At 36.2% G+C, this 18,194-nt stretch overlaps 3 protein-coding genes across 5 annotated transcripts in view; 2 read left to right on the top strand and 1 right to left on the bottom strand.

Annotated features, from left to right (window-relative positions):
* Nucleotides 1-16,853, top strand: part of LOC127503768 (phospholipase A2 inhibitor and Ly6/PLAUR domain-containing protein-like) — a 33,177-nt gene extending 16,324 nt beyond the window's left edge. The window contains exons 4-5 of one of the 2 annotated variants that reach the window (XM_051877889.1): nt 16,406-16,513; nt 16,643-16,853. In XM_051877889.1, coding sequence (XP_051733849.1) covers nt 16,406-16,513; nt 16,643-16,833 — 299 coding nt within the window. In that variant the 3' untranslated portion in view covers nt 16,834-16,853. The remainder of the gene's footprint in view (nt 1-16,405; nt 16,514-16,642) is intronic. The other variant, XM_051877890.1, reaches the window with a different exon arrangement.
* The window catches only part of LOC127503759 (urokinase plasminogen activator surface receptor-like), a 67,701-nt gene that overhangs the window by 22,600 nt on the left and 26,907 nt on the right, over nt 1-18,194 (top strand). The gene's annotated exons all lie outside the window — the stretch shown is intronic.
* Nucleotides 7,396-9,136, bottom strand: LOC127503771 (phospholipase A2 inhibitor and Ly6/PLAUR domain-containing protein-like). Its single transcript, XM_051877892.1, has 5 exons — nt 9,010-9,136; nt 8,807-8,926; nt 8,350-8,481; nt 8,043-8,150; nt 7,396-7,907 (listed from the first exon to the last, which is right to left on the bottom strand). Exons 1-5 carry the CDS (start codon nt 9,056-9,058, stop codon nt 7,753-7,755), a joined length of 564 nt encoding a protein of 187 aa, XP_051733852.1. The 5' UTR covers nt 9,059-9,136; the 3' UTR covers nt 7,396-7,752.

Genomic DNA, 18,194 nt, shown 5'->3' on the forward strand with positions numbered 1-18,194 from the left:
CTCACCTCTCCCATGAATTAACAATGCAATGCAAAGAGGTAGAGGGGACAGAACGGGAAATTATGCTGGCTCATGATGACATCACCACAATTAAAGGGGAAAACACTCACACTCACACAGTTACATCAGGTGTATGTAAATAAACAATTTTGTGTGAATTCTAAGGCCCCGTCCACACGGAGACGCGTTTCTGTGTATACGCACAAATTTTGTATCAGATAGGCGTTTCGTCCACACGGATCCGGCATTTTCGGAAGGTGAAACCGCTATTTTTTGAAACCAGGTCCCAGAGTGGATAAATCTGAAAATGCCGTCCTTGCATTTTCGTGTGTACAGCCAATCCATATATTTTGTGAAACGATAATGTCATCACCCCACGTGTCGACCCTAGTCAGACACCGCTAACAGCACAAAACAGCAACAACAACAATAATAGCGTACTAAATGCTTGTGTTCATGCCGGAGAAGCTACCGAGCCTAAAGCTTTATTAAAATAAAGCTTTATTTCGAAGCTTTACTAAAGTTTGTATACAACGCTGAAAGCTACCCAAATAAGAGGGCTACAAACATGAAGAAAGTTGGACAAACTTCTACACATTTTGTAGTCATACACAGCAAAGAGTCAACTCTAAATCAACTCTGCTCAGAGAACATTTGGTCCCTCTCTAAATAGTGTTAAAATAACACTGAAGCAGAGTTAAAGTTAATGGAAATAATTAAGCAATTAATTAAGTGATGATTGAGCAATAATGATAAACACCTGCTGTTAACAAGCAGAATCGCTGACGAAAAGAGAAACACAAGAACTACAACTGACTTCAGTCACAGCCTTAGATAAGCCTTACATAAAAACTGAAAAAACTGAAGATAAAATCGTTACATCTCTGTAGATCTGATTAAACAACTCCACAAACAGAATTACCAGCTTCACATATTACTAACCAGATTGACTTTATTTTCTCATAGCTACAGAATTAAGAATTAACAGAGGTTTATTGGTCAAGAAAAGAAAATAAAAAAAGACACCACCATCAAGGAGATCAGCGTTTGCTTAAGTTGGGCTCTTGACGCCTTGACTTTCTATGTTAGATTTTTCTTTCCAACAATGCATATGTTGCTGAAAAGCAGTGAAGTCAATGCTGTACAGTGAGCAGATATTAGCTGCTTTTATATGATGTAGTCATTGTGAGATTGCCTGATTCAAAGCAACTGATCATATGTTTTGTCATTTGTACATTTTGAAAAGAAAGTACTGCATCAAACAGATGAGTAATTTTAAAACCATGCATTGCATAAAAAAAATTTAACTACAGCATCACTTAGACACAGAGAGAGACATCAAGAATCAGCATATGAATCTCAACAATGGTGATAAAAATGCTTCACACTGCAATGCATGCTAGGTATAACCATAGGACAAAACTCCCATCATGCACTGCAGTATGAATAATTACTGTCACCACCATTGAGGATTGTATGCCATGTTTTCATGTATAAGCCTGAGCAGTAATAGTTGTTCATTTTTAGCACAGAAGCATTACGGTGGCATTTGTTTAATGGAATTTTTTTGTTGTTGTCAAGAAACCAAAGAGAAAGAGACCTCTTTGTGATGCTAATTTAAAATGCTCTCAAGCAGCAAATTCAAACTGACCTGCTCCTTCAGTCTTTTGATTCAGCAATGTACAAGTGTTTGATATGAAACAATATTGCAATTGCTCAAACAATTTCAAAAATGTAAAAGGGTCAAGAGTCCAACTAAAACAAACCCTGACCACTACGATGGTGGCATACATTTTTAACCAATAAAACAGCAACATCTAAACCTCTGTTAATTCTGAATAAGAACTTCTTTAGACTTGTGACAGAAATAAAGTCAATCTGGTTAGTAATAAGTGAATCGGATCTTTTAATCAGATCTAGTGAGATTTAATGACTTTTATCTTCAGTTGATTTCAATTAAATGGTTTTGGTTGAAGTCAGTTGTAGTTCTTGTGTTTCTTTTCTTCTGTGATTCTGCTTGTTAACAGCAGGTGTTCATCATTAATTTTTAATCATCACTTAATTAATAGCTTAATTATCTCATTAACTTTAACTCTGCTTCAGTGTTATTTTAACACTATTCAGAGAGGGACCAAATGTACTCTGAGCAGAGTTGATTTAACTCTGGGGATTTTACTGTGTACCAAAGTGCCCATTACACTTTGAAAAATCTCAGACCGGGTACTTAAATAAGGCAAGTTTCAGAAGAAAAAAAAAACATGGACAAAGCAAATTTCAGAAACTGCATGTACCCACAGTCAAACTCTGATTCAGACATGAATAACTGAAGACCCCAAACCAAACAGGGTTTCAAGTTGAACCATAGATTCAATAAGTCTGCAAACTGGTTTGATAACTCCCAAACCTGGTAGTGTAACGATCACCTGTATTTAAATCAGCTACATGATCTTCCCTAAAGGGTTCACTGGCAGAGACATGAGTTTAGGATGAATGGTTCAGCCCATCATCTGCGTGCTCTGCAGACTCAATCTCGGCGACGTAGGAGGACTCACCACTGTGTGTCTGCCCTGTTAGACCACCACAGTGTGCTGTATCAGATATCTGTGAAGGTGCACTGCAGGAAAGTGTCTCTGCATCCTTGTGAACTGAAAGTATGTATTTTATTAAGATAAATATTAAACAAAATACTGCATCAGCACTAACAGATGTATACATTTGCCATACATAAAATAAAAGTTATTATAGAATGTAATAAAGAATTAAGGAAAATGAGTGTGTTAAACTGCTGTAATAAAATATTTACATACCTCTATGTATTACACATCTTTCTCAGTTATTTCTGTGAGTGACTGGAAATTTGGTTTATTTTGGTTTCATTATTTGTTTTACTAGTAATGTTTAAAAAGGCTGAAATGCTTTGGAATAATATGACTATACAGGAGCTGGACATTATTTCACTAATTCCATTCAAAAAGTGAAACTTGTATATTACATTCATTCATTACACACAGACTGATATATTTCAAATGTTTATTTCTTTTAATTTTGATGATTATAACTGACAACTAAGGAAAATCTCAAATTCAGTATCTCAGACAATTAGAATATTGTGAAAAGGTTCAATATTGAAGACACCTGGTGCCACACTCTAATCAGCTAATTAACTCAAAACACCTGCAAAGGCCTTTAAATGGTCTCTCAGTCTAGTTCTGTAGGCTACACAATCATGGGGAAGACTGCTGACTTGACAGTTGTCCAAAAGATGACCATTGACACCTTGCACAAGGAGGGCAAGACACAAAAGGTCATTGCAAAAGAGGCTGGCTGTTCACAGAGCTCTGTGTCCAAGCACATTAATAGAGAGGCGAAGGGAAGGAAAAGATGTGGTAGAAAAAAAGTTTACAAGTAATAGGGATAACCACACCCTGGAGAGGATTGTGAAACAAAACCCATTCAAAAATGTGGGGGATATTTACAAAGAGTGGACTGCAGCTGGAGTCAGTGCTTCAAGAACCACTACGCACAGACGTATGCAAGACATGGGTTTCAGCTGTCGCATTCCTTGTATCAAGCCACTCTTGAACAACACACAGTGTCAGAAGCGTCTCGCCTGGGCTAAAGACAAAAAGGACTGGACTGCTGCTGAGTGGTCCAAAGTTATGTTCTCTGATGAAAGTAAATTTTGCATTTCCTTTGGAAATCAGGGTCCCAGAGTCTGGAGGAAGAGAGGAGAGGCACACAATCCACGTTGCTTGAGGTCCAGTGTAAAGTTTCCACAGTCAGTGATGGTTTGGGGTGCCATGTCATCTGCTGGTGTTGGTCCACTGTGTTTTCTGAGGTCCAAGGTCACCGCACCCGTATACCAGGAAGTTTTAGAGCACTTCATGTTTCCTGCTGCTGACCAACTTTATGGAGATGCAGATTTCATTTTCCAACAGGACTTGGCACCTGCACACAGTGCCAAAGCTACCAGTACCTGGTTTAAGGACCATGGTATCCCTGTTCTTAATTGGCCAGCAAACTCACCTGACCTTAACCCCATAGAAAATCTATGAGGTATTGTGAAGAGGAAGATGCCATATGCCAGACCCAACAATGCAAAAGAGCTGAAGGCCACTATCAGAGAAACCTGGGCTCTTATAACACCTGAGCAGTGCCACAGACTGATCAACTCCATGCCATGCCGAATTGCTGCAGTAATTCAGGCAAAAGAAGCCCCAACTAAGTATTGAGTGCTGTACATGCTCATACTTTTCATGTTCATACTTTTCAGTTGGCCAAGATTTCTAAAAATACTTTCTTTGTATTGGTTTTAAGTAATATTCTAATTTTCTGAGATACTGAATTTGGGATTTTCCTTAGTTGTCAGTTATAATCATCAAAATTAAAAGAAATAAACATTTGAAATATATCAGTCTGTGTGTAATGAATGAATATAATATACAAGTTTCACTTTTTGAATGGAATTAGTGAAATAAATCAACTTTTTGATGATATTCTAATTATATGACCAGCACCTGTAATCCACAACTTCTAATCTAAAGACATTTAGATTTTATCCAGAGAGACTGCAAAATTGTCCATGTGATCTGACATGTTGCAGATTCACACACACACACAATACAGGATATCTTATATATTACTCTAGGTTATGAAAACTAAAGTGATGACTGGATGGACGCATGTAGCTTATGTTAGTAAATTCTTTGTACATTTATGTTTGTGCTCCATCTTTGGGTGAAGAGGGCAAAAAAATATGATAAATCTGTATGTTTACAGTTTTTACAATCGCTAGGACACATTTCTCAACACTTGGGTCACTTTTTCAAAACTCTTCACACAGTGAGCACAACAGAAATCTATGTGGGTTAAACTGTGGATCATTTATCATTGCTTTGGCATTCAATAACTACATCTTTCAAATTACATGAATTCTTTTCTCACTTTGACACAACCACTGTCAAAACTCTGTATACCTACACGCCAATTTGCACATGCCTACATACTGTTTTCAAACCTGTTAAACTAAAGTTCAAAACAATAACATAATACAAAACTGTGTAAGACAGAAATATGCTGCTTTTCTACAGTAATACTGTAATGAATTATATTCTGAATCTAAAAAAAAAAATCAAACACCATCAAAGCAATTAGATAAAACTGAACACCTACACCAGCATTAGTCTTTCAATTTCATTATCATCCATTCAAAGGGGAAAACTTCTGAATAATTTTGTTCTGTTATGTAAACCTGGATCATGTAACATAAACTGCAGTGAATTATAAACAATGAGGGTTAGTCTTGTTTTGTTACAAAAGAAAACAGTGTATAATGCTACCTGATGTTAGTGTTTTTCAGGTCTGTGTTTTATGACTGACAAAGTGTGTTTGCTGGGTGAAAAACTTCTCTAAGCAATGTCTGAAACTTTGTATTTTGAGCACTTCTTATGTCTATTTGCCTCTTCACAATGAATCGCTTGCTGTATTTGTATTTGTAAATGTCGCTTTGGATAAAAGTGTCTGCAAAATGAATAAATGTAAATGTAATCTCAAGCCTGGTTTCATGATTCGATCCAGATTCACAAGCTCTTGGTTTGAGTCGATTCCAATTCAAAAAAAAATTTCTTATTTGCTTTAATTCAATATTGAAATATTTCAGATACATGTCAATATTTCTTTTAAAAAAGCATAATGATGTAAAGTAGGCTATACAGGCAACCCTCTGATTTAGTGTGTTAAAGGTGCAATATGTAAGATTTTTACAGTAAAATATCCAAAAACCACTAGGCCAGTGTTATTTTGTTCACTTGAGTACTTACAATATCCTAAATATTTCCAACTATTTGTAAATCATGAGAAAATTGCAATTTTAACCAAGGCTCTGGGACGTGTGAGGAGTCGCCTGTCAATTGCGTCATACCCGCGTTACCCTCAGTTTTATTTTGTAGAAACCATGGAAACACCAAAGACACTATGTTTTAATAGACAAGAGAACAACTGTTTGGTTACATTTATAGACAGAAAACGAATTATTGTTATATAGCTCAACATGTTTAGTCTTATTGTTTAAATCTAATTTTCTTGATTTTTTTGCGAGTACCATGCTTTACCATGCCTCAGAGAAAAACACTATTTTGTCAAGTAGCTAACATAGCATAATCAGATGCAGCTTTATTTTTAGTAACAGTAATACAGAATTTTCTCTATCATACAATACGTTTTAAAATTAATTGCATGCCATTTATCAACACAAGCCATCCAGCATTTAACATGATATTCTAAAATCGATCTATCTTACTGCCCTGTGCAACAGAGTCTCACAGCAGCCGCTAAGCGAACGCACAGAGTAACGTTATAACAACGTTTTCAACACATTTTCAGCCTACAGCGTAATCAAAGGTAGCCAAGCTCGTTGTAGCACAAAATTACAATCCGATCACCATTCGTTATCGATTAAATTGCAGTTAGTGAAGACTGGATCGGCGGAATCGCGTTGAATGGCACACAACAGAAGCGCTCTTTCGCGTGCGCGATCAGTTCTCCTTGCGCCTAAATAGTCAAATACACGCACACAGAGATGTCAAAATGTCCTTCGTGTGCAGTATCTCGCGTGAATACAGTCGGTTATGGCTTAAGTGTACATAAACAGGTTGGTAAAAACTGGATATGTGTTAGTATATTACATACATGCATTCAGCAGCCCAATTAAATACCTGTCTGTCATTAATGTTAATCAAACAACAAAAGATGTTAAATAAATGTTAAGTAAACCTACTGTAGCCTATCTGAAAAAAAGAGTTTAGGCTATTTAATTTACTATTGTTTTTGTAATTTGCTAATTTGTTTTGTTCTTTTTATATAGCCTAACAAAATAACTTATACTATTATAACATTTTTCATATTATGGTCATATTACCCACCCCTTGCCCACCCGTACATACCAGCTGATATACCATGTAGGCCTAGTCTTGATTTTGGTGGTCAATCTGCATTTGAAAGTTTGAAAGGGTTTTAAATCTAGCTAATCAAGTAAAATGACTCAAAATCAAGTAATTTTAGCATGTCAAAGTCAACTTTAATCATATAAAATATAATTTCCCAACAGCAAAATTGTGGCCAGTGAAAATGCTGAGTGGATAGTAACTTTGGAAAACCACCAGCCACAGTGGCTATGAGTTAAACCTAAGAAATCAAAAGTAAAAGCTCAGAATGACATTCCAGAATATTATGTTTATAGATAATAATTACTGAATTTGTGTTCATCTTTAAAGTTGTTGTTAATAATTGTGAAAATAAATATTACAGTAAATATTATAATAATATAGTGAAATAAAATTGCAGCTCTGATGGTGTATAATTTGCACATAGTTCTTAATCTCCAGGAGAAAGTGAGTGAATAGTTTTAATACATTTTTTTATTATGCTTGTAAATAGTAGTAGATGACATTAATAACATACAACTTTGTATACAATAACTACACAATATGTATCAAGAATATATTCAGTGTCATCAGAACATAGGAAAGTAAAAGAAAAAGTGAACAATGATTGATAAGAAACATAACAAAGGAAAGATAAGAAAAGCTATAAAAAAAACGAGAGTAAGATTAATTTTTTGTGGTGGCGATGTACTTCTCAGACGTTGGTGTCACACGTCTGTGGTGGCAACGTACCCCTTCTCTCACGTAAAAGTACACAACTGTCTCCTTCAGTAGGTTATCCACAGCATGATCGACTCGCCATGGAATTGTGCTAGAGCTCCCATCTCTGGTTGACACTCTGAGCACCATTACACAGGTTCCCCTTACAACATGCGAAGCTCGCAACACCAATATCAAATTCTATGCCATCACAAAGTGATTTAGAGGCACAGCCTTTTAGCACCATTGACCGGCCTCCAAAAGCCCCTGATGAAAAGAAAGAAAACAAAGGTTACTTCAGTCTAAGTGGGACGTTGGTATATGTGATCTGTGTCAAATGTTTAAACCTAAGAGAGTTTAAAAGATCATGACTTTAATCTTCTTAATTTTTCAAATTCTCACATGCTATTTGAATGCAGTGGTCTTCGTCCCCTGAACAGATCAATGTGTTTGTGCAGCTCAGAATATCACAGTAGTAACATTTCCTTCCATTGGGGATGTTAGACGGAGCTACAGGAGGAAAACAGGTATTATTTTAATAACATTTTCTGTATAAAATAAATCTCCTTTAGCTGCTCCATTCAGTCAGTTCATGAAAGAAAGCCACATCCTTGTGTTTTATTTCCTGATTGAATGTCATTTTGGAAGTAAAATGAGTGTTGACTTTAAAGAAGATAGTTATTTGCACATGATCTTTGAAGGACAATACCTGGAGCATCTTGGAGGTTACACTTGTCTGTGTCACAGCAGGAAATATTCGTCTTTACAAATCCTAAGTTCAATGACCCACTTTGACAGGCAGGAGCACAATCTTTAGCCTTCACTTTAGCACTAAAGTCACCTAAAAACATGAATGATACAGGAAAGACCAGTTACACTGCACATTATTTTGATGGAAAATTTAATTATAAATATGTCAAAATGTAGCATGTTTCTCACTTCAAACATTTTTTAAAAAAAACAGAAAATCATAACAATCTGAGAGAAAATAAATTAATTAATAAATTAAATATCAGAAACATACGTGCATTATTCTGTGATTGAAATCATAAATTCTGTCAGAAAAACGAGTAGCTGTTCCATCGCAGCACCAGAAAATAGTGGCAGCATCTTTAATCAGTCAATCAGTCAAATATAACAGAAAATTTAAATCATATTGGACTTACCAACTTGCACCACAGTTGTTGAACTCATGCACTGAGAAAATCCACTAGGACATGTTTTTAACTTCTGATCTGCACAAGAACTCACCACACTCTTGCACTCATAACAGCTGAGAGAGTGTCCTGTAGTAATAAAACAGAAACAGTGAGAAAGAGAACATCTAATTATCTGTATTAGTAATCAAAAACAATATTTGTCTCTGTACCTGCACTGAAAAGAACAAAGAGAAGAAAAACTGAGATTTGCAGATCCATCTTTGATCAGGAGGTGAATGCAATTATGCACCTGTTTCAGTGCCCATTTTATAGATTCTCAAAAGGGGACGATCTTCATGAGAAAATGAAAGTGTAACAAAAGTAGGCACATCTTGAAACAGAAAGACATTTTAATTTTTTCCCCTTGAAGAACACACACACACACACACACATATATGTTAAACCTTGCTGTAAAAAAAACTGCCAAATTCTGACAGTAACAAACCATTTTCCATTAAAACAGGGATATACTGTAGAAAGCAATGCATTCTGGGTAATATTTGTCATTTTCGAGAAAGTAGCCTACAGGAATATACTGTGAGTTAACAGCTCTCAAAGTCGACACTCTGAGGCTGTTCCAAATCACACCCTATACCCTCATTCACTATTCCCTACATTAGTTCACTAATATAGTACATTTGAGAGAGTGAATTAAAAAGAAGTGAGTGAATTCAGACACTGATGAACACCTGATAAGCAGAATCACTGAAGGACAGAGAAACAAGACCAGAAAAAAGAGAAGAAACACAAGAACTACAGCTGACTTCAGCCACACTGAGTGTGAAACCAGTTTACAAACCAGTTTGACATTATTTTTTTCATACATGTACAGAAGTTCTTGTTGAAAATTAACAGATTTGGATGTTGATGTTTTATTGAAAATAAAAATTTATTGAAGTTGTCAGTCACCATTGTGGTGACCAGTGTCTGCTTTAGTTGGGCTCTTGACTCTTTAACATTAGTTTTCTCTGGCTGCTGTAACTGAGTGTTTATAAAACACATTTGCTATGTCAACAAGACGTTGATCAGGTTTTTTGGCTGTTATGATGATACTGTAATCATTTTGGACTTGTCTAATTCACTGATCTCTTTCTGTGTCTAGTCTTTGATTTAATGGGCATTTTATGTTTATTCATTATACTATGTCTGTGATTCAACAGCATAAGAACAGCAATGTTTCAGTTACTTAGAAGGATTTTGAAGTTGTATAATGCATAAAATATTTGAGCTCCTGCATAACTTGGACAGCAGAGACATCAACAATCAGAATATGAATCTCAACAATGGGGACATTCAAAAGTTTAATGTCGCCAAAAAAAATCTTTTTAACTGATTGTTGTTGGAACTCTTGCTGTAATTTAACAGAGACTACAGGTGCTGGTCATATAATTAGAATATCATCAAAAAGTTGATTTATTTCACTAATTCCATTCAAAAAGTGAAACTTGTATATTATATTCATTCATTACACACAGACTGATATATTTCAAATGTTTATTTCTTTTAATTTTGATGATTATAACTGACAACTAAGGAAAATCCCAAATTCAGTATCTCAAAAAATTAGAATATTACTTAAGACCAATACAAAGATAGGATTTTTAGAAATCTTGGCCAACTGAAAAGTATGAACATGAAAAGTATGAGCATGTACAGCACTCAATACTTAGTTGGGGCTCCTTTTGCCTGAATTACTGCAGCAATGCGGCGTGGCATGGAGTCGATCAGTCTGTGGCACTGCTCAGGTGTTATAAGAGCCCAGGTTGCTCTGATAGTGGCCTTCAGCTCTTCTGCATTGTTGGGTCTGGCATATCGCATCTTCCTCTTCACAATACCCCACAGATTTTCTATGGGGTTAAGGTCAGGCGAGTTTGCTGGCCAATTAAAAACAGGGATACCATGGTCCTTAAACCAGGTACTGGTAGCTTTGGCACTGTGTGCAGGTGCCAAGTCCTGTTGGAAAATGAAATCTGCATCTCCATAAAGTTGGTCAGCAGCAGGAAGCATGAAGTGCTCTAAAACTTCCTGGTATACAGCTGCGTTGACCTTGGACTTCAGAAAACACAGTGGACCAACACCAGCAGATGACATGGCACCCCAAACCATCACTGACTGTGGAAACTTTACACTGGACCTCAAGCAACGTGGATTGTGTGCCTCTCCTCTCTTCCTCCAGACTCTGGGACCCTGATTTCCAAAGGAAATGCAAAATTTACTTTCATCAGAGAACATAACTTTGGACCACTCAGCAGCAGTAAAGTCCTTTTTGCCTTTAGCCCAGGTGAGACGCTTCTGACGCTGTCTGTTGTTCAAGAGTGGCTTGACACAAGGAATGCGACAGCTGAAACCCATGTCTTGCATATGTCTGTGCGTAGTGGTTCTTGAAGCACTGACTCCAGCTGCAGTCCACTCTTTTTGATTCTCCCCCACATTTTTGAATGGGTTTTGTTTCACAATCCTCTCCAGGGTGCGGTTATCCCTATTGCTTATACACTTTTTTCTACCACATCTTTTCCTTCCCTTCGCCTCTCTATTAATGTGCTTGGACACAGAGCTCTGTGAACAGCCAGTTTCTTTTCAAATGACCTTTTGTGTCTTGCCCTCCTTGTGCAAGGTGTCAATGGTCGTCTTTTGGACAACTGTCAAGTCAGCAGTCTTCCCCATGATTGTGTAGCCTACAGAACTAGACTGAGAGACCATTTAAAGGCCTTTGCAGGTGTTTTGAGTTAATTAGCTGATTAGAGTGTGGCACCAGGTGTCTTCAATATTGAACCTTTTCACAATATTCTAATTTTCTGAGATACTGAATTTGGGATTTTCCTTAGTTGTCAGTTATAATCATCAAAATTAAAAGAAATAAACATTTGAAATATATCAGTCTGTCTGTAATGAATGAATATAATATACAAGTTTCACTTTTTGAATGTAATTAGTGAAATATATCAACTTTTTGATGATATTCTAATTATATGACCAGCGCCTGTATGTGATGGTTATATCTTCATCAACACATACCTATCAGCACTCAATGATTTTTTTTCTCCACATTTGTTTCTGCCATAACAAATGCGGCATACAAAAATAGTTTAAGCAGCCAAAGAAAAAACAAAAACTGATGTATAAAAAGTCAAGGGTCAAGAGCTCAACTAAAGCAAACACTGATCTCCTCAATGGTGACATCAAATCAAACATTTTTGATAAAACATCAACATAAAAAACTTCTGTTAATTCTCAATAAAATCTTCTGTAAAAATAAAATTAATCTGGTCAGTAATAAGTACGGTAATGTAAAAGACAGTTGTAGTTGTGTTTATGTTCGTTTTTTTCGTTCTTGTTCCTCTTTTTAGTGATTCTGTTTGTTAACAACAGGTGTTCATCATTAATGCTCAATCATCACTTACATATTAACTTAATTATCTCACTGCAACACAGCGTCAATGTTATTTTTAAGGCAGGAACACACCAAGCCAACAGCTGGCAGTTTTTGTTTGTCAGCCGACTAAGTTTTCTCAGTGTGTTCCGCACTGTCGGCTGAAGTTGGTCCTTGTTGGCTATTTTCCGGCTGATTCGACATGTTGGATCGGCGTCTGAGCTCGTCAGTCCATTGGGCCATCTGATCATTCTGATTGGCTGTTCAGCTACTGCCACCTGCTGGTACGGAAAGGCATTTCATCTTGCGCAGGCTCAGAACGGACGTGCTACTTGGCCGTCGGCTGTTGAGCGTCGGTTTGGTGTGTCAGGGCAACTTTGGACCCAGATGCTGCCGACGTGAGCCAACCCCGCAGTCTGCTTTCGTCGCCACTAGTTCGTCGGCGTCGGCTTTGTGTGTTCCTGCCTTTACTCTGTAGTGTGGGAACTAGAAGATGTTCCTGTGGGGTTGAAAGGGTTAAAGGTCTAAGATAAAAAGACACACCCACAAAATGTATTTTAACAGTAACAAACTGTAAGTTAAAAAAAAAATCAGTTATATGCTGGCAACACTGTTCAGCATGCTGTTTTATTTAACAGATACTGACTGTGTAGCTGTTGATGCAGTGAAAGTCTCTTTATTTGTAATGTTTTTGTAAAAAAAAAAGTTCACAGTAATAATATGCTCACATTATCAACATGTAATAAATATTAGTTTGTAAATTTAAATGTCAGTCGGACAATTTGAGGCACTCGATTTCTGCAAATGAATCACTACAAAGAGGTTATAATAGTGAGAGTATAATAGTATACTATTAAAAGCATTATTGTTTATCATGGTATATATATATATATATATATATATATATATATACATATATCTTTTTTTAATATGTTGTTTCCGTAAAAAGTTTTAACGGTATTCTAAAGTGTACTTCTTTTGCACAAGAGTGATGTTATTTTACACAATCATTTAACAAAGTCCTAAAATGTCTAGAATTTGATCAGTTTGATAGTAAACTCCGATTTATTTATTTAATTATTTTGAGTTTGCGTGTGGATTACCTGTAAGAATTTTTGATTTTTTTAAAAGACAGTTCATGATTTCAAAAACCACCCATGAACTGTCATAGTGTTGTTAATTCCAATACTCATTTTTGTCATTTAAAGTGTCATTTAAAATGTCTTTGAGTGAAAAGTGAAAGGAAACACCATATTCTTTATGTAGAAACGTGACAGTCAAGACAGTTAGGCAAAAACAATAAAATGAACCCCTTGCTCATGAAAACAAAAGCAAAACTAAAAACTAAACAAGTTTGGCCAGTATGAACAACAATGGACCTTTCTCAATATGGAATGCAGAACGAAGTAAATCATGCAACATGTGGATGAGAAAATGAGATAATGTTCATTTTCGGAATAACTATTTTAAATTTTTAAAAATATTTTAAAGAGAAAGATTGATTTCCTTATTAGACCATCCATATGGTAATTAGTGAGCAAGAAAATGTACATCTACCTGTTTTATTTATTTATTTTTTGTCGTTTTGTTAAACTTTCATTTTCGAGACACTCCTATTTTGCTATACTATAAAAGCGCTGAAACAGGCATGTTACTTCATTCACCTGTTCATCAAATATGGATCTGCAAATCTCAGTTTTTCTTCTGTTCGTGCTGTTCACTGCGGGTACAAAGACAAATAGTTTTTAATGTCATTATACAGAACATTGATGTCCCTCTCTCATTGTTTCTCTCTCTTTTTAATGACTAAGGGACAGTCTCGTAACTGCTATCAGTGCACAAGTTTGGTGAGCTCTTGTGACCAGGTAACATGTCCTAATGGATTTTCCAACTGCTTAGGCACAATACTAGATATAAGTCCAGTATGATGGATTAAAATTTACTGGTGCTGCAACAGAGCGTACATACACGATGTTGAACTGCTACTGTTTTGCTGGAAAGTATTTACAATTGCAAGCATAGAATGTTTTATATAAATGATTGAAATTCAGTTCTTTTCACTCAAATTGTTATTCTGATCATGTAATTTAAAATTTGAAAAAACAATTTAAAGCATTTTCATTAATGCTCAAGGTTGTTAACACCGGATTACTACAGTATATTAGTTCAAATGAACTAACAATAAAAAATACTTCTAAAGCAGTAATATTAGTTGATGTGAATTTGTTTGACATATTTATATGAATACATTTTCCATCACAGTAGTTTAACTGCTCATTCCTATAACATTTGTTTTTCAGTCAACTATACTAAATTGACAGTGAAAACTTGTGGTCCATTTGTCTGTCCAAGTGGGTCTATCAACCTTGGCATTGGAAAAATCTCCTCTTACTGCTGTAACACAGACCTGTGTAACACCCAAAATGCTCCAGGTATTGTACTTTACAGTCATAGAACAATTTACAGGAAAAAAAGAAAAAAAAAAAGAAGGATGGAACACATCGGCGAGTGTGACGTCAGCTGAAAAGGAATGTTGCTTTACAGGCAGCACAGGCTGTTGTGTATCATTAGCCCCTTCCACACAGTAGCTAATCCCTATAGGCAGACAGGCAGTTGATTCATTAAATGTTAAGCTATTTCCTCACAAAAGCAGTTTATTCAGCATAATGAAGCCTCTCCTCCATTGACTTCCATTTAGAAAAAAAAACAGTTTCTTGTCTCCTTCCCTGCATACCACAGCATTAGCGTTAGCTATTTGGCTAAAGTTGCAGGCTTGCCTTCAAGTGGCTTTGATCACACCCCTGTCTTAATAGCTCCACCGATGCAACCGTCATGAACAGTCATGAACACACCGTTATAACCGATCAGCGAGAGTTGCCATTTGCAGTTGGGGAGGGGCTGAAAACTAAGACGTGAAGTCGAACGCTTTCTGCTTCCCGCAGTCACCCTCCCTGCCTTAATTCGGCAGTGTGAGAGCACTATCCCATAAAAGCGCCAATGGGAGTGAAAAGTTTGCTATTTAAGAATACTGGCACAACCAGATCATTTCCATAATGACCAAAGTAATCTACCAAGAGCAATGCAAATTAGTGTCAAAGACTATAGAATAACACAAGATGCGTCACTTGTATTGTTTTGAATGGGAGAAAGTGCAACACGCAATATGGCGGAATAAGTCCCGCCTTCTAAATAAGAGCCGATCGCCGATTGGTAAAGTCATCACATCAGTGCAGCGAAGCTCCGGTTCCTATAGAAACAGTCAAACGCATGCTTGCGAAATGAGACACAAGAGACGCGCACTTAGGACTGCGCATGTGAATTAGCGTGATCCAGCCTGAAAAATACTGTCATGATTCGAGCGTTTAGAAACAAAAATTATGAGACAGTTGTTGTCAGATTTCATTGGTGATTTCAAATATGAAATTTAATCAAAAGCTTGGCAAACAGCTTTGGAGAATTTGATGTTTCCCATTTAAAGAGATACAGTAGGAGCTGCACTTGCATGCCCGAGAGGCGTTTCAAAGATGGCCACCGAGTGAAATGACTTGTCTCAAAGGGACTTTGTTAGTGTCTGGTTTAAGATATTTTGGTGTAAATAATGGTGCAAATACCAGTAAAAAGACAAGCGCAAACCTTAGTAAATCACCTTGCGTGATTCATTTAAATACTCTCCTCCCATAAATTTTGCGTCTGAAAGGGAAACTCCTACAAATGCATATGCAAGAAGGTCAGCCACAAAAACAACCCTGTCCATGCCCTAATTTTTCACTGCATGTCTTTAGTAAATCCTGACAGTATTTCTTTAAAGCCAAAAGAGGGTTTGCGCTGGCGCAAGCTGTTAGTAAATCTGGCCCTATATGTAAAAAGCTCTGACAGAACTTTATGATTGGCTCAAGACAGACTAATTACTAATTAATTTGAGGGAAGAGTTTACAGTTAATGTCAAGTTTAGGCTTACAGCAAGGGTTAGGGGATTCTACACCATTCATATCCATCTATTATTTCCCTCTGATTTTAGGGATAAGATATTGGTCAGATTAGGTTTCGGGTTAGAACTATGTTTTTGGACAGGAATGTTGTTCCAGAATCAACAAAAGATGCTGATCCAGGACCATGTCTTACTTGGCAAAATCACTGCGACTGCAGAATAAGACCAGGACCCTGTAAAAAAAGCAAATCTATTTTTCCTCCTGTAGATCCCTCTAACACTGCCAATGGAAAGTCATGTTACTATTGTGATGGGAAGAACTGCTTGAACACAGTGAGCTGCACAGGGAGTGAAGACCGCTGCATTAAAGCAACAGGTGAGAATCTGAAAAAGGATTTAAAAGATAAAAGTCATTATCTTTTAAACTCTCTCAGGTTTTAAATATTTGACACAGATCATATTTAGCTTAGACTGAATCAGCCTTTGTTCTCTTTCTTTTCATCAGGGAATTTTGGAAGCCAGTCATTGGTTGTAAAAGGCTGTGTCTCTAAATTTATTTGTGATGCCACATCATTTATTCCTAATGTTAATGGAATCTCATGTTGTGAGGGGAACCTGTGTAATGGTGCTCAGAGTGTCACCCAGAGCTTCCTGTTCCTCTGCTGTTCTCTGCTCTCCTACTTCCTGCTGCACTGAATCCAGCAGCTCTTCACATCCTACAATGAGACACACTGTACTGAATATAGAGCTTGTACTTTTTTCTATACTAGATTGTGTTCAGATGAGATAACCCGAATTTATACAGGAAAATGTATCACCTTATTTCAGGGTTCTTATTTAAATCTTCATGCAGTAAAAAGTTCACAAGAAAGTGCGATATGTTTTTTCTTAAAGAAAAAAGTATTAAATCATCATCATGTCCAGAAGAAACAACTATTATCATTATTTAACTATTCAAAAAAGGAACATGTTAACCTGTTATGTTTTACATTTGTCCCACAAACTAAATTTCTAGTAAATGCAAAAAAAAAAAAATGCATATGAACATTGTTAATATTTCACAAATTATTTTGCTCAATACTTTATGTTTTATGTGTGTAACTAGAAGAGATAACTGTAATACATCACAATACAATACATGAAGGTCTAGCTCTTAAAATTTTTAGATTTCACGATTCAGATTCACAAGCTCTTGTTTTGATTCACTTCCGATCGCCTTTCGATTTGCTTCGATATTGATTAATTTGGAAATATTTCAGGTATACGCCAATTTTTCTAAAGGAAAAAAAATGTCTCAATGCTGTGCACAGGTTGGTACATTACTATCAAATTCATTTGATATTAATTTTCAGACTTAGGTCTAACAATAAACTACAGTTGTATACAAACATTTAAAAATATAATGAATATATAACATATTTCGCAATAAACTCCTCTTATCAGTTTTTTTCCCCTAAATGCTGAGCTACTGAACGACTTTACTGAGGTCAGTTTAACGTAAACACAAGTTGTTTTACTGACGTCTTTCCGCGATTGAGATATGACTGGGCAAATATACATGAGATTATATATTTCAATAAGTTGTACTGTATCTTTTTTAACACACCTTCTGATGTCCATTCGTGTTAATTTTGTTGTATAAGCCGTAAAAAAGGAGATTTGATCGGTTCACTCGTGTTTCGTGCTGCCGCTAGAACTGTGCCATCTTGTATCTCTTCGAGCAAGGTAAATACGAGAGGGACATCTACAGGACAAGACTGGTAATAACATGATTCATCTTATTCAGAACCAGTGTTGTACTAGTTGTATTTTGCGGAAATATTACAGGGAAAAAAACGATCCATAGCCTCTAAGAACCGACTATCGAATAGTCAATAATAATAATAATAATAATAATTTGTCAGCCCTTTGAAAGACTATGTGAGTGACTGAAATTCGATTCGACATTTCTGATGCATTGTAAAATTAATTTTATATGGGAATATCAATTTTATATGTACTTACAACCTTTTCTTTTTGAAACTGTTGTCAAAATGTGTCAGTCATTTAAATAAAGT

This window comes from Ctenopharyngodon idella, chromosome 21 (genome assembly GCF_019924925.1).
Source record: "Ctenopharyngodon idella isolate HZGC_01 chromosome 21, HZGC01, whole genome shotgun sequence".
In the NCBI taxonomy this organism is placed as follows: Eukaryota; Metazoa; Chordata; class Actinopteri; order Cypriniformes; family Xenocyprididae; genus Ctenopharyngodon; species Ctenopharyngodon idella.